This window comes from Amblyomma americanum, chromosome 1 (assembly GCF_052857255.1).
Source record: "Amblyomma americanum isolate KBUSLIRL-KWMA chromosome 1, ASM5285725v1, whole genome shotgun sequence".
Taxonomy (NCBI): Eukaryota; Metazoa; Arthropoda; class Arachnida; order Ixodida; family Ixodidae; genus Amblyomma; species Amblyomma americanum.
Genome location: NC_135497.1, coordinates 196,293,660 through 196,311,029, shown reverse-complemented (window position 1 = coordinate 196,311,029; position 17,370 = coordinate 196,293,660). Strand labels below are relative to the sequence as shown.

At 50.8% G+C, this 17,370-nt stretch overlaps 1 protein-coding gene across 5 annotated transcripts in view; it reads right to left on the bottom strand.

The window, feature by feature from the left end:
- Positions 1-17,370, bottom strand: part of LOC144114465 (synaptotagmin-15-like) — a 92,029-nt gene that overhangs the window by 25,869 nt on the left and 48,790 nt on the right. For all 5 annotated transcript variants that reach the window (XM_077648216.1, XM_077648212.1, XM_077648213.1 and 2 more), the window contains one exon: positions 694-853. In XM_077648216.1, coding sequence (XP_077504342.1) covers positions 694-853 — 160 coding nt within the window. The remainder of the gene's footprint in view (positions 1-693; positions 854-17,370) is intronic.

The following is a 17,370-nucleotide window of genomic DNA, read 5'->3' as shown; positions in this document are numbered from 1 at the left end:
AGACGTCCCAGGTCTGTCATACTTGCGGGTCATCGAGGAAGTTGGTACGTAGGTGGTCTTAATAGCAGTCCAGCGTATTACGCTGGGTATTCTTGATGCATTACTTTGGATCCATTAGGTTTGTTTCAACTTTGTTGACCTTTCTTCCTATTCCTCTTACGTCATCCCATTTCGTTGACTTTAGCTGCATTCCTCTGAGTGACGTAGAGAATGCCCCCTCCCCCCTCCCCACACACAGGCGCACGCACGCACGCACGCACGCACGCACGCACGCACGCACGCACGCACGCACGCACGCACGCACGCACGCACGCACGCACACACACACACACACACACACACACACACACACACACACACACACACACACACACACACACACACACACACACACACACACACACACACACACACACACACACACACACACACACACACACACACACACACACACACACACACACACACACACACACACACACACCAAAAATGCAGCTCGAGCTCTGGGGAGCTGCCGTTTGAATAGGGATCTCGACGGACACACCCACGCAATCCGTCGACATGTGCCGTGCCTATTGTTTCGTGGCAGCGCGCATCCGGGTTCGCGGGTCGAACGCAGCGGCGTCGGCGGCCAACGTCGCGCGGCAGCTGCGGCTATAGGTGAGGTCAGTCGCCGCCGCGTCGGCCACTCACATTGACTTGCGATGCCATGGCTCCCGCGTGAGCAGTGGAGGCTCGGCCGAGTCGCCCTTGCGCTTAGCCCCGCGCAACCGGAACAGCACCAGCCACACGATCAAGGCCAGCAGCACGGCGCCGGTGACGATGCCAGCCGCGATGGCCCACACGTAGACCCCTGCGGCCACGAGGAAGAAAAGACCCATTAGAGGCTATAGCGCACACGCTGCGTTTTTTTTTTCTCGATCTTCTGGACCTTATTGCCGAGAACGAATATGCTTCCTCATGCCTTGAACTTAATCGTTTTTCTTATTCTTAATCTGCATGTTGACTTAGCGCTTTCAATGTTATTTGATTGTTCAAGTTGTTCAAAATGAGGCGAGACAGACTCGCTTACGCACACAAACTGCTATTGTTTCCATTTCCTAAAAGCAAAACCAAACCTTTTTTTTTCAGCACAACAGCCGTGGATTTGTTTTATAACTATTATTTGAGAATATCGTGGAATCAGTAAACATCCCATGGCCTGCATTCAGGAAGCCTACAGTGAGCGTTTCGAATACGTTGATATGTTTCGCAGCTCGCTGCCTGCATTTTATGTGCAACTTCGGTTCATAATGCAACTTGCTATTCATTGAGACGGCGTGATAGAAGCTGTGTAAACTGCATGCTTGAGGCTGGCAACCGGAAAGTTCATTTCCCTCTAGCTGTTTCGGAAAGGCTGCTACGTGAATGTGTGAGGTTTACTTTTAGGCTTTGTGAATGTGTGTTCTCGGCATAGTTGGCCGTTTCACATCTTTGTGAACAGCGCAACAACAGGACTCGCACAGAGGAACGAGAAAGAACTAAAAAAGGTGCCAACTAGCAGCTGATATAGCAGCCTCAGAGAACGCTTGCTTAAATTGACACCGGTCACAAAAAAAAGAGAGAAAGATTTGCCAAAGTGAAGGGACAAGTGCGTTTGCAGCAACATAAAGCAAGGTGGCAGATATCGGCATAATTAAAACCTGCTGCTAAAGACGAGTGTTCTTTTTCTGTAAAGCTTATAGCCAGAGTTGTGACGCAAAGGTCCTCATATCTTCACACCTCGTTAATTTTCCATGTCGCCCTAGATTTGTTCTGACTGCTTTTGTATAAGAAAAAAGGCGTGTGCAACCGCAAATCCTGTATTAATTGATTGATTGATTGATTGATTGATTGATTGATTGATTGATTGATTGATTGTACAATCCCCATCATTGCGGTGCTGTTGTAAACATAACATGAGGCACGTAACTTGTCGAGCGCCTCCAGCAGGAGAAAAAGAAAGGAGAGCAAAAAGTAGAAAACACATGCTCTACATGACACCAATTACAGCCCGGAAAGCTCAACGAAGCAGGCAAAATTAACACCGTGACACACAAAACGCTGCATACAGAATTAAACATACACTAAAAGAACCTAGTATGCAAAAAAAGGCAAAACAACCATGTCGCAACACACAGCGCGATAAGGAGAACGTACTCTAAAGAAAGGCGATGAGAATAAAGTACCTACAATAAATGCAAGCGCAACCAGTGTCACAGCCGGGAATCCAAAGCAAACGTCTGCCGAAAAGTCACAAGTTTGCATTGAGCTTGAGGTGCGGCTAATGGGTGTGGAAAAGGTCTCCAGAGTAACGCGAGGTAATCCTGGCTGTCGGTAGTCTCCACGATGCACGCGAAAAGCCGTGAGGTCTACAATTTAGTGAACGTGTCGACGCAACTGTATGCAGAATGAAACAAATCAGGTGGTGGTCGCTGAGGGTTTCAGCGCTCCGCGGTTAGACCGCTCAGCATATGCTTAACTAGACGCATACCTAAGGCGCAGAGGTAAACCACACCCGTGTATACAGCAATAGGAAATGACTCAAAAGCGGCTAGATACTGGCTAGGGTGCTGCTTGAGAAGGAGCTCAATATGGAACTTGCAAGCGTGGCTGGTCGGGCTAGTTGGTAATTTATGATAGCTAAAATGCAACACAGCGCAACTCTAAGACATGGACGAATAAAAGACGGGACACCACAGCGCTGCGGTGTCCTGTCTTCGTCCCCGTCTCAAAGTAGCGCTGTGTTGCATTTTGAGCTTAATATGGAGAAGGTAAGAAAAAGTTTTAGCGGCCTCTTCATGCCCACATGCGTTATTGGCTGGTAAGTGATAACCCCCTTACAATCTGTTCAAGCAGTGGTACACATACGCACGACAGAGCTCTCAGTACAACTTCTCTACAAGGGGTGTAGGCAATAAGGAAAAAGCAAAAAAAAAGTCACAAAGTAAAAGAACCTTGACAGCGGTTAGCCTCGATCACGTGCCTTAGCACCTCATCCTTTTGCTTGTCCAGACAATCATACTGCAGCGCATTGGCATGTACCGAACTGAAAGAAAATTTGTCACAAACAGAAGGGAAGAATGCGAAGTTCTTGAGAAAGGAAATGGAAGGCTTTGTTTTATGCCGTTAGTAAGGTGAACGTTTTTGGCATTCCCCTAAAATGTGGCCTAAAAAAATGTACAGACGATTACTATGGTCGGTAATGCGAAATTCAAGCGCAGCTCTTCACGTACTTTTCACGCCACCTGCCACGGCTGGCAGGTGGCGTGTCCCGCAGCTAGCCACCCTCCGGGATCTTCCTGTGGCAGCCACCTTGCTGCTGTCCATTACTCCGCTCTCGTCGTGGCAGGTGGCGTTTCGCTCTGCTACTGCCTGCCAACACGCCACCTGTCACACGCCATAACACGCCATCTGCCAGGTGGCGTGTTACGCAGACTACGCCGACAACGCCGATGACTACGACGCGTAATGCACGAACTGGCGCCTAAGATCTGCGCTCTAAAATATACAGCGGAGTGTTGGCGTGGAGTGAGCGAACAAGACGAACACACACTCGAGCATGTAAGGCTGTCGTGGATATTCAGTACTACCGATATTTTTCGGACACCCCGCACATTCGACGAACACAGCAGAAACTGTAGTCTGCTCTGAAGAAGTAGTAAGGTGGAAAGTTGAGCAAGTTGAATTTGATTCATGGTGAAAGGTAGCGCGAAAAGAACAAGGACCGAATGGAGGGGCAAGACACTACACGAGACCTCGCGCCGTGTCTTGCCCCTCCCTTTAGTACTTGTTCTTTTCGCGCTACCTTTCACCGTGCCCTGAAGAACTTAAGCCCTAGCGCGCGCCGGCAACGTTGCTCTGTCCCCTCTCCGTCAATATTACTTTGCGAACCATCCATCGTCGCACTTCCGTGCAAACAATAAAACGGCTGTGCCAACCTAGCACAAAACTAACCGAGATAATAAAGCGTTCACGAAAAAAGTAAGCATACCTTCAGTTTCCACACCAGTTTCCTATATTTTGCCTAAGCAACTGCCCCCACGTGCTTGCCATGGCTTAAACTTTGTCTTTATATCTTTAGCCAGGTGGATTTATTTTTGCAATCTTCATAACGCCTGCGCTCGAATCTTTCTCTTTTCCTAGACTTTGTGTGAGCCTTGGCTTTTACTTCTAACGCCACCAGTGTCCTTGCCACAGCAGTTTCATTTGTGTTTTGCGTGTCTGTCCCTTTTTTGTTAAATTCACAGAAACCTGGTCACGGATTGACCAAAACAGCGCTCGCGAAAGGCAAACAGTAAAAACAAAGAAATGACCTAAATGTCAAATCAGTTTCCCGATGAGGCTTTGAAGCTTTCTATACGTAATTCACTGGGCCTACCCGAGGCTTTCTTCCCTAAGAGAATCGACTCTGGCACAGCGTACTGGACACGAATTTCTCGCCTCTGGGAGAAGGAGGATTATCTGCTGCACTAGGTTCCGAGGGTAATCTAATTAAAATTAGAGTCCAGTTGCTTTTCACAACGGCTTCGGCAGCGAAACAAGCGAAGCCCGCCAGGCGAGGACCGCCGAAAGGCTTTAGTTAGTTAGATTGGCTTCATCGCATGACGGCGATGTGCCGTGAGAAATGAGTACAATGTACCGAATGCCATCCTCAAGCACACTCCACGTTTACCTTGTCAAGCGATTGCACAGCGCTACCACCCAAGGCCGCGATGCAGATTTGTCTCCGTGCGTGAAAAATTCTCTAAGAGCCCCGTTAGAAGAAGCTGCACTTAAGGGGGCGCGAAGCGCCGTTCGATATATAGAATACAACGCTGAACGCGAGTTCGATAAAAGCGAACACATTGGGATAGAAGAGAAAGTGTAGTGGATTCCTTCGGCTGGTCCACACGGTAGGTTTCCTAAAACGGGCATCGAAATTATTTCGTAGCACTTTGCCCATATCTGGACGCGGCCATCGGAACACCGGAACCTGCTGAGCGAACAGGTGTGGCACCTGTGATATTAACTCAGTAGAAAACGCCTCAGCTGCTTTGCAGCCTCGAGGACCTTTAGAATAGAAATGCTTCAGCGCACTCCAAACTTCCAGGTGTTCTTAGAGCCAGTCGTATACCCTCACCAAGCGCATACGAATCTGTAGCATAAACCAGAGTGCGGCCACCCATTGCACAGTTTCTTGGACCACGAATCAAATAATTCCTGAGATAGAACGCATAAAAGCAGACCTTCGCAGTTCTAGCAGTCCTATAGACAAGCAATTATTTGCATTTCTTTCACAAAGTCTTGCTAATGATTTCGAAGGCTCAGTTTTTTCAGGAGAACGCCAGTTGCACAGTTAATGTGTTCCTTCATAATGTGATAATCGCATGCAGATTAGCAATAAACAGACACCGAAAGTGGAAGACTTGTGAAAGGCAGCTGCACAGAAATACTTCTGGAAGCTTCTCAAACCACTGAGTGCCTTCCACTCCTGTGGAGAGCGAAGTGTGACCATCAAGAGAAATCAAGAGTGCTTAAACCTCCAAAGACCAAGTGTTTTCGCCGAACACAACTCTAACCATTTATCGCCCATTGTCGCGACTTCACGACATACCGTTTGCACGCCACGTACTCGTTACTGCAACATGGAGCTTTCATACAACGTTTGACGCCAATGTGTTCTCAGTACCCAGCGCTTTCCGATCGAAATGTTTGGCCTCACTGTGAAGAAGCTGCGTGAAGAAAAAGGGGTTACAAATGTGCGACCTTCAGCCAGAGTAGGAAGACTTTTTTATATAAAATGTTGTCTTCTGTCCCTGGGCATTCGGTTAGTTCGAGACCTTCGATTTGGTGTCCCGTACAACTCTGACTAGCTGCACAAAATGAACCAAATCTCAATTGTTTCGTATTCGCGACGCATTACTTCCTCAAACTTTCGCTGCGCTAACAAAGCTTAGGTATTGGCTTTTGAATGTGGGCAGAATAGCTAGCTCAATGAAGCGGCCATAGTATTTTTTATTCCTTCATAACCTGAGCCTTTTATAAAGAGTTAAAGGCGGCGGGGTCAAGAATCCTGCGGATCTCTAAATATCACGGAATATCTGGAGCTATATAATTGGTTTTTGGGGAAAGGAAATGGCGCAGTATCTGTCTCATATATCGTTGGACACCTGAACCGCGCCGTAAGGGAAGGAATAAAGGAGGGAGTGAAAGAAGAAAGGAAGAAAGAGGTGCCGTAGTGGAGGGCTCCGGAATTATTTCGACCACCTGGGGATCTTTAACGTGCACTGACATCGCACAGCACACGGGCGCCTTAGCGTTTTGCCTCCATAAAAACGCAGCCCCCGCAGTCGGGTTCGAACCTGGGAACTCCGGATCAGTAGTCGAGCGCCCTAACCACTGAGCCACCGCGACAGGTAATCACGATTCACTTTCTTGCTTTTTGTCCGCATACACAGCATACGTGGCAAATATTTAAGGGCGTCACAGGGTGCAGCTTCGCCGCGCGCTTTAGGAAAGGCAGAAACCAGTCGCGTGCCGCGCGTATGGCTCTAGCTAAATGACGCTGCAGGACGGAAAATGCACATGCCGGAGGGAAAAGAACGCCTCGCATTCGGGGGGTACGACATCGGTGAGCTTGCGAACCCAACCCCGAGCGTTCAACTCTCGAGGCGTTAACGGTCTCACCTGAAGGCTCCGCTTTGCACTTTGCTTTTCCTTTAAACATAGCACTGACATTTAGATAAGCTCTTCTAGCCAAGAATTAAGTACCATGCTGTATAAAAATGGTTCAAAGTCCGCTCAGGCCATTCTTTTGTACTCACGAAAAAGAAAAAAAAACGTAAATAAATGTTTTCAGAAGCAGAAGTGCGGGATAGTTCACGAAGTGCATTCCGCGGCCGGAGCGAAATTATAATTCTGTGCACGTTGTCGAAGCTGTTTCCATGCGCTGTTCATGGATAACCAGGGGGAAAAAAAACTTGGGCGGCCTTCTTAACCCACATTCTTAAAGAATATGCGATAGCACTTAGGTTCCCTGCTACGGTGGCTACAATGAGTGTCTAAAGTTCTTATTGCAATTTTCCAGCCAAAACTACGGTTGGAAGCGGTTCCATTGCCTTTGTATGAATCTGACCTCTCTCGACCAATCATTAATTTAAGTGCCACCTGCCACACTGAGCAGATTGCTCACAATCCGAAGGGCAGTTTGTCACCTGCCACGGTGGGCAGGTTGTGATAATGTCACAAGGTCACGTAACCTCTTTCGACCAATCAAGCGATTTCGTGACGGAGAAGGCGGAAATTTTGGTGAGCCAACAACCTAAATGCTACAGCATTAATAACGTTCTCACACTACGTCACCCCGACCACTTCTCATTAAGATAAACCAGCAGCCGCTTTCCCGTCATCATCCCGAAAACAACAACTGTGCAATACGCTGCTCTCCTGCCGCCAGGCACAGCAATGCCGCTAACTTCGTCAGTGAGCGTGTGCACTTCGCAGCTGTTCCGAAGTCCCGAAACTGTAGTCCAAAAATTTCTGCGCCATAAATCACGCCACGATTTAGTGGAGCGACTTCCGTAAACGTCAAAAGCCGGCAGGAAGCGCCACGCACTAATGATTGCGAAGTCACTCTGCTTTGCTTAGTTACGCCGGTCTTCAGTGCAAACGTTATATTCAGTTGACTGAAACACGCCGAGTGAAAATGCTACAAACGTTTCATCCTTGCATCTTCGCCTTTGTCTCTCCTGGCGAGTGCCAAGCGTGCTGTCACGCTTGCTCATGAATCGATACAATGGGCAACTCCTTTTGTCCGCTCCCCACGTTCGACCTCTCTCCCTCCTTTTGGGCCGCGAAATGTTTCCACGAGAATGTAAGGACACTGTCGAGAGGGAATCGGCACTGCCAAGGCGTGAGCCGGTTCTCCCTCGACAGCGGCCAGCGCTGACGTTTACTCCGTTCGATGCGCCAATGGCTGCACAGGCACAAATGCTTCGTTCCCACTTTTGACGGCCCAGCCCCGACGATGAGTCTTCGCAAGCGCCACAGCCTAGCGAAGCTGCAGACTCTGGCTGCGAAAATTCCGCTGAATAACACTCGAAAAATCTTATTCGGCAAACATCACGAAACTAAATCAAAGCGGCAGCTGTTCGCGCTCCTCAGAGTCGAGATAAGGACTGAAATGTCATGGGCGCTTTCAACAGAGCCTGCGAGCCGAACTGAGCGTCTTGCTGACTAAGATGACAACACGCAGCCGTATCAGCCATTTCTTTTAGCTGAAGACCACGCAAGAGCCTTCTTCTTCTTCTTCTTCTTCTTCTTCTTCTTCTTCTTCTTCTTCTTCTTCTTCTTCTTCTTCTTCTTCTTCTTCTTCTTCTTCTTCTTCTTCTTCTTTTCAATGTTCTTCTTGCTATTATAATCATTATTATTGGTAGCCTTAGTGTGCACTACACTACAAGCTCCCCTCTGGCGCGGATGAGCCAGTGAATGGTAACTAGGAAGTTTGTCGCCTAAATGGCTAAAGCCAACGCTGAGCGGGATGCGCCGGAGTCGGTCGGTAGGCGGGGCGAATGGTGATAGTCGAACAGATGGAGACACCAGCACAACATAGCTTGCGTGCATGCGTCGACAGACATCTCTTACCGCCCACTAAATCATTCCCTGAACGATCACACTTCTTAGGTCAACCTTTTCGAAAAGCAAACACGACCTTCTTTGTGGCCCGCATCGCTGTGCCTTCGGGAACCGAGACGTTCTAGATCCCCATTACATTTGTGATCACTAACTGCCCTGTAGGACGCTAAAAAAAAAGAAATCAGTAGAGTTGTAGAATACTGCTGTCGGATATGTCACTGCAGGCACTTGACCTGCAAAACACCTTTGACTTTTCACAGTTCTTGTTTTCTAAATCTCCCTCAGGCTCCTCGATGCGGTGAATGAACAGAATCAGTAAAAAAGAACACAAAAGACTGTCAGTAATACATGCCACAGGTGCTTTTATTTTTATTTGTGTAAAGTCCAATAACGTCAAAAATGTGCTTTGCTTGTATTCGGTTTAAAATTTTCGACTTCAAACACGAGTCCCTTCAAACGCGTCTCCTTTCTCTCTTTTTTTGTTATTCATGGCCAGTTCTTTCGTCCCGACAACTTATTATGTAAGCGCTACATATGTTACAATACGTGCGTAGTGAAAGCTTCGCATTCTTTTCCAAAGCTCTCTAGATGCGCCGATTCGACCAACGTGCGTCTATCTGTTTAAAGCACATATACAAATAAAAAAAATCTTGCCAAATGATGCCAATGATGAAATTTTTTTTTCAATCTACCAGCGAAGGAGAGCCCGAACTATTTTCTTCTCTGCACATCGGCATCGTCATCAACCAGGTTCCGCATATTGCAGGGCAAAGGACTCTCCCACTGACATCCAGTTAGCATTTTCCTGCACCAGCTGCTGCTACCCTATCCCCCCAGACTTGCCGACCTCTTCTGCCTCTTGCTACGCCTTCCTTCCCTCGAAATAAACCCAGCTCTCCCAAAGAACCACCGCTTTCCTCTCCTCTCCCATGACATGTCCTATCCATGCCCAGTTCCTCTTATATATCTAACTACAGGACATCATCATTTCGCGTTGGTTGCATAGTCCACGCTGATCTCTCCCATATCTCTCAACGTTGTCCTTATCGTTTTCCTTTTCATGGGCTGCGCCACTGTCCTCAATTTAATTTCAAGGTTTTTCCTTACCCTTCAAGTTTATGCCCCACAGGCGAGCAGTGCCGAGATACAACTATTATACACTTTCGTTTCGAGGGAATTTGCTAGCTGCTATGCATGAAGGATTACTTCTGATTGGGCTGGTTGGTAAAGGTTGTCTTATGAAGCCAGCTTTAACGCATTCTTTATGCGAGAGGACAGACAGAAAGGCAGAAAGACGCAATGCACCGTAAGACTGCCAAGTGATGCCGTTTTATAGCTCGTCGTTCATATATACTGGATCGCACAAGAAAAATATGAAACAATGATGCTGACTATTGCGATAAAGGAGTAATCATCGCCTCCCCCTCTTTGCCTAGGTAAGAGCGCACGTTCCAGGAAGGAAGGGTCTTTCTTTTTCGGACCTAGCAACACGCGAGGCGCTGGCGCCCTCGTTCGCTCTTGCGCTGATTGGCATCACCTCTAGGATTTTGCGGGCCAGCTTGTTGCCGCTCTTTGCCAAAATCCAAATGTCATAGAAGATGGCAGTGCAGGTGCAGTTACGGCAGTGAATCGCAAGGTACCTAGCTGGCGCTGAGTTTAAGGACGCAGCTTGTTCCTTTTTCTGTCATTCACGCACCATTCAGATTGCCGAATATGATGACGATAAATTTTAATGGCGCAAGGGATCTTTGTCAGGAGAGCGCCAAGCCACAAGGTATTTTCGTCTACTCAGGATGGGGTCAAAGACCCTTTTTCCAAGCAGTTCACCTCGCAGAACCCGAGCACCAGGCCAGGGGAGAGCTTGTACTTATTGTATCACCGGTGGGTACCCGCGGCATTGGGGATCAGGCTGCCCAACATACACATTTTCGAATGACCATGGTATCCTGTATACAATCCATTATGCGCATTCTGGGGTTTGTTCTCTCATTCCAGGTTTTCGGGTTCGCTGTTAATAGGTCGGCCCATGCTGTAGGCTTTGTTGGGAGTTGAGCACACGACTTTGAATCCTTTCCTAGCAGTTATTTTTTTCTCGTTAATTAATGTAAGAAACTACCCCTAGAGTTCAATTTCCGTGTCTCAGAGCTAGATTGTTATACACGAACCCCAGTGGTGGCCTCCTTCTACAGCTCGCGGAAGGCCTAAGTCTCGTGATCCCCAACCGAGGAGCGAAATGCGACAGACAATTTACTTGGGGCGCGAGAGGCAGTAAGACCGCCACTGGCTATGCACTGGCGTCACCCCGCCTCGACGCTCTCCTCGAACGCCTCAACGTTGACGAAGATGCTGCGTTTAGCTTGGGAAGCGACCACAACAGCCTACGCCTGGATTTCAACCGCTCCCAGCGCGCCGGCACGAGATGAAGAACTAGCTTGGCAAACGCCCAGTACCTACCGCCCCATGCCTTGGAAGCTGTAGCGCAAGAGTTCGAAGATATATTGTGCAAGGCGCCAGGGAGCCGCCCCGTACGATGAGTATGTGTCTGCCCTGACTGGTGTCATACATTCGTCACATGGTTGAACGCCGGAGACAACACCGTTCGAAACGAAGTCCGTGGTGGGACAATGACATTGCTGAGGCATGGAGGGCACGACTACAGTATCACCACAGAGCAGTGAAGGCCATGGATGCGGCTGCAACGGCGCTTACCTGGAAAGGACACCTATAGAGCTCAAACAGCAGGTTCGAATTCAACGTGTAGATTTTTAAGCGGTTGCAAGAGAATGGCAGGTCTGCCGCGTAGAGATATTGGCGCTACGTCCGATCTCAGGACAGACCGGAGGAACCTCCACAAAAGTTCAGGGACTTCATTACGGAGCGACCGCTAGGTGACATAAAAGGCCACATCACCAACAACTTTTTTACCTTGCTCTGGCCACCGGATACCGAACCGCAGAACACAGCAGGATTTCCTCAGTATGGCACACTCCTTCGGACCATTTCCAGCCGAGATGGGAGTTCTATCGGATCGCCATCGACAGAGCGCTCAGCCACACGCGGACTCGCACGACCAAGGGCCTGGACAAGATACTGGCATCCTTGCTCAAATGCCTCGGCACTGACTCCAGAGATTAGCTCGCCGGGCTCTTTATGAACATCACTGAAGGCGCAGACATACCGGAGTGATGGCGTCAGTCCAGAGCGGTCTTCGCTTTACAAGCCAAACAACATAGACGACTACCGCTCGATCCCCGTCACCAGTGTATTCTACCGCTTTTCCACGCATTTGCTCAAGCGTTGGATCAGCGGCTAGGCCGAAGCTGCACAAGCACTAATAGAAATCAGACACGGATTCTACCAGGGCCGACGCCTTGAAGACAACCTATTCACACTAACACAATGTACTGACATAGCGAAGCAGGAGAGTTGCCCGCTCATCTTTCGCTTCCTGGACGTCGCCAAGGTGTACGACAGCGTGCCACACGTGCACCTTTTCGACCGCCTGGTTTCCCTAGACTTTCCACCAGCATACGTATCCCTGTGATACGGCACCTCTACTCAAACAATATGTAACAGCTTGCATAGGGACGGTGCGCGCGCAGACGGAATAAAAGTTCACAAGGACCTCTGCCAAGACTGCCCTCTCTCCCCGGTACCGTACCCCCTCTATGGGTCTGTGGAGAGAAGACTGTTGCAGTCGCGACTGGTCTTCAGCCTCAAATATAGCATGGTCGGTTTGGACGACACCTGCGGACTGCCGGGCCTGGCGTTTGCTGAAGATCTTGTCTAGATGAAAGAGAGCGAGGCAGAGCTGCAAGTTATAATGATCTTTTGTCTCCGAGGCAGCAAATCTAGGCCTCCACTTCAATGCACGAAAGACGAAGGTGATGCAGTTCACGGGCTCCAGGACCGAAGATTGGGTCCTAAAGCTGGGCTAAGAAGCTGTACCCGTTACCAACTAATACAAGTATCTGGAGGTACGCCTGAGGTCTCCGGAAACTAGGACTCAGGGCCCAATGCATCCTTCAGCACCGCTGCCTCTGTGGATGCAGCCGCTTCGAAATGGTGCGGGACCTGTGGAGATTGGCCCACGTCCGGGGGCTTGCCTTTTAAAATGGAGTGGTCTTCCTGTTTTTCGGACACCCGAGAATGGGTGCAGCGACGCCAATCGAAAGTGGGGCGAATCGCTGTGGGCTGTCCCGAGGCGGTGTCAATAGAAGCCGTACAAGGAGACCTCGGCTGGTAAGTTTCCAAGCCCGAGAGGCTTCCAACAAGCTCCCCTACCGCGGTCGCCTCCGGTTTCTGCTTCGCGACCGATGGGCCTGGCAGGTCTTCGGTCTCCGAACAAATTGAGTGCGCCATGTTCATTGCATTGAAGGCAGATATGGCCTCTTATACACCCCGATATGTGCGAACTCAGGATTTAAATGGACCGCGCAGGTGCGCCAACGCGTCCATGAAGTCGAAAGTACAGCTTGCAAAAGCTTGAAAAACATGCAGGAAAAATCCACGCTCGCTACCTATACCACCAACACAAGGCAGGTATCAGGGCTGAACACCTTTATGACAAAGGCATTGGCAGCATGCCCTGCGCACACAGGTGTACCGACACCGCTACGTTTTCTCCCTCGACGTCAGCACATCTGTGTCAGGTGTGCGAGAGTGTCACAAAGTTCATGCCTGCCCTGTCCAGCTTTGACCTTTGTTTTCCAGAAACATGTCGCGGAGCGGCGTCGACGACTTTTTCCCCCTCCCCTGCGGGGGAACGGCATTCTCACCATAGCGCTGGAGGGGTCACTCAAAACTACTCCCCCTCCCCTCCTAGCATTGTTGCCATGCAGATGGCAGGCGCTTGCTCGTGTTGGGAACAGCAGAAGCGGATTGAATGTCCCGGCACTGTTCGCGGCCCCCAATGACTCCTCGTGGGATTAAGGCATTGTGCCGAATTCTTTCGACATTCCTTCATGTGTTTTTTTTCCTTTTGGGAGCTGCATTCCTCTGTGCGTGGCTCCTGAAGAGTCTTTTATCCCTGTGTTTTTTTTTCATTCTTTGCCATGCGAAGGGGGCGACGGGAACGCCGCGCGCTGGCAGTTGGTCTGGAGATTTCGGTGCGTGCGGTCGTGAGTGAAGTCAGCCAGGGAAGTGGTCGCCAAGGAGCCTAGGCGGAGATCTGACGCGTATAGCGCGGCGACGGTGGTCCCGAAGACGCGAGGCCCAAGTTCGCCCGTATCCCCAAGCCCCCATCAGCCCCGCGACGAGCAACCGCAGCCCGACGCTCCCTGCGACCGGACCTTGCCACTCCGCACCTAAGCCATCGTTTCTCACCACTCACTTCAACTCTTTTATCTTTGTTTTTTGCTTTCTGTGTTTCTCGTTGTAATCCTTTGTACTGTATTTCCGTTTCGTAACATTCTTGTATAGCAATCGCCCTGATGTTTCTTTGTGTTAATTGTTGTGTTAACGTGTTCAACAGGTGCTTGTGTTATTTGCGTCACGTCAGTGCATGGCGCTACCTTGTCGAGCATATTGTAATACTTGGTTGTTGTTTACCTAATTAAATTAATTCGCTACGGAACTTGCCTACGCCTCATGCCTCCGGTCAACGACTAATCAGGCGTGGCCCCTATCGCCGGTCAGCAGTCGAATCACAATCTTTCGCACGCGGGGTGGAGAAGTTTATAGCTCATCCCCCTCCGAACTTACGGAGAGTGCAGTGGTGGGCAGGTTGTCCCCCGATTAATTGTAACTTCGGCGCCAACCAACACCACAGCCGCCCACGATATCTTGACAAACTGGCGTCCGCGACAGGACTTGCTGACCACGATTGGCCGTGACCGCGAGGCATAGCGTTCAAGTAATATCTCACGTACTGTCAGAACTGAGAACAAACAACCGTTGGTACAATGGCAGAGTTAGAAAAAATAATTGCTCTCGGGAAGCAGCTAGGCTTCGATGGGGTCGCCCTCCAGGAATTCCTCAGAGATGAGCGCGCGAAACAGCGCGAGCAAATGAAAGAAGAGTAGCGCAGGGAAAAAGCGGAACAGTTGCGCCGCGAGCGCATGAAAGAAGAAGAGCAGCGGCTGCTCGAGGAGGAAGAAAGGGACAAGGTGCGCTCCGCTCGTCGAATGCTCGAACTGAACGCTGAACTACAAATTCTCCACGCGAGAGGCGAGAGTGGCGGGAGCGCTGGTTCAGATTCCGCTTCGGTTCAAAGCCAACCTACATCGCGTTTCACGGTCGTCAGTCCACATAAGCTAACGGCGCCGTTTAACGATAAAACTGACGACTTGGACGCCTACCTGACACGGTTCGAAGGAGTCGCCGAGGCGCAGAAGTTGCCGCGAGACCAGTGGGCTACTGCCCTTAGCACGTGCCTTGCGGGAGAGGCGTTGAGCGTTTTTGGCCGCATGCCGGGAGCGGATGCGGTAGACTATGACAAGGTCAAGCGAGCTCTTCTGCTTCGTTTCCGCTTGACGGAGGAGGGATTTCGACAGAAGTTCCGGACAGAAGCCCCCCACGAGCACGAAACCCCGTCCCAGTTCTTCTCCCGATTAGAGAATTACCGGGAGCGGTGGGTACAGCTCTCTTCGTGCGAGCAGACCTACGAGCGTATCAAGAGCCTCCTTTTGAGGGAGAAGTTTCTAGAGAACTGCACGCCGTCGATGGCTACCTTCCTGAAGGAGAAAACGGCGGGCGATCAGAATGAGCTGCTACAAAGGGCAGACAACTATGTCACTGCTAGGGGGTCCACATACTTTGGCCGGCGTGAACTGAAACGTGAGGACCGGCCCGTAGACAAGTCCTCCGACGCTGGCCGCAAGGGCTACCAGAGAAAACCGCTACCCGCGGCAGTATCATCCACACCACGCTGCTACATTTGCGTGCGACCGGGGCACGTCGCGGCGCATTGCAAGGAGAGCCGGAGAAATCCTGAGCAGGGCAACCGGGCACGCCCTGGAGCAAAGGACGTGCCGGCCTGCATTCAAAACGGCTATCTAGAGCTTAAAGATGGCCAGTTCCTGCCAGTGGTGAACCTCGGTAGGGCCCAAGAGTCCGGGGTCCTTCCCGTCGTTGAAGGCCTCATTGCTGGGCAGAGGAAAAAGGTGTTGAGAGACACGGGGTGTAACATTGTTATTGTCAACCGAGACCTTGTAACAAAGTCTCAACTTACTGGCCGACACCGAGCCGTTTACCTGGTGGACCGCTCGGTCAAAACGCTACCCGAGGCGCGAATTCAAGTTGACACACCTTACTATAGGGCAGAGGTGCTGGCCGGATGTATGGAATCGCCACTGTTCGACCTAATTCTTGGGAATATCGACGGCGCCAGGCATCCGTCCGAGCCCGACGCGACTTGGAGGGGAATAGCCCTGAGTATCGAAGGGGCCGAAGCGGGTGCATCGGATCCCGTACAGGAACAGCCAAGTACCCCGGACGAGCCTGCACCCGAGGCGGCCGTGACCACCCGTCAACAGTCCAAGCAGCAATCGTCGGAGACGTTCCGCAAGTTACGAGTACCAACCGCGATGGTAGAAATCACCCCGACGCAGATTAGCCGAGACCAACAAGCGGACGAGACCCTCCGGCGTTGTTTTCAGATGCAGAGGGAAGAGGGAAAGGTCCGGTGCAAGGGAGGGGGCTCGTACACCTTTCTGCTAAGAGATGACATGCTCTATCGCCTGTTCCTACCAGAGTTAGGCTCAGGTACTTTACAGCTGGTTGTCCCCTTTCAGCACCGAAACAAGGTTCTCCGCCTCGCGCACTGCGGACTGATGGCAGGTCATTTGGGGCACAAAAAGACTTGTGACCGCATTCTGGCTGATTTCTTCAGGCCCGGCGTGCATGGTGACGCTAGTCGGTTTGCGGCGTCGTGCGACAGCTGCCAGAAGACAGCCCCACGGGGATCAGTCAAAAAGGTGCCCCTTGAGAAAATGCCTCTGGTTGACACGCCGTTTCGCCGGGCGGCTATCGATATTATTGGGCCCCTCAAGCCCACAACTCGGAAGGGGAATCGCTACATCATGACGCTAGTCGACCATGCGACCCGGTTCCCAGAGGCCGTCGCCCTGCCCAGCATCGAGACCGAGCGGGTGGCCGAGGCTCTCTTACAAATTTTCGCCCGAGTGGGTGTTCCGGAGGAGATGTTGAGCGACCGAGGGTCGAATTTCACCTCGGAACTCATGGCAGAAGTGGGCCGTCTGCTGTCTCTTCGCATGCAGACCACCTCGCCCTACCACACGATGGCCAACGGCCTCGCGGAAAGGCTCAACGGGACGCTCAAGAAGATGCTCCGCCGCATGTGCACAGAACAGTCCAAGGAGTGGGATCGGTTTATCGAGCCACTTTTGTTCGCCTACAGGGAGGTCTCCCAGGCAAGCACTGGGTTCTCCTCGTTCGAGCTTTTGTACGGGCGGAACGTGCGAGGCCCCCTCACTATACTGAAGGAATTGTGGACGGGGGACAAACTGGAAGAGGAGACCAAGATGGCCTACCAGTATGTGATTGACCTGCGAGAGAGGCTCGAAACGACCTGTCAGATGGCACATGAGGCTCTAGAAGAGGCAGGTGAGCGATACAAGCGGTATTACGACCGCGGGTCTAAATCGAGGGCATTACAGGTTGGAGACCAGGTGCTCTTACTGCTCCCCACCGAGCACAATAAGCTCACGATGAAATGGAAGGGCCCCTATGTGGTTAAAGGGGAAAAGGGAGAAGTCGACTACGTGGTAGATGTTG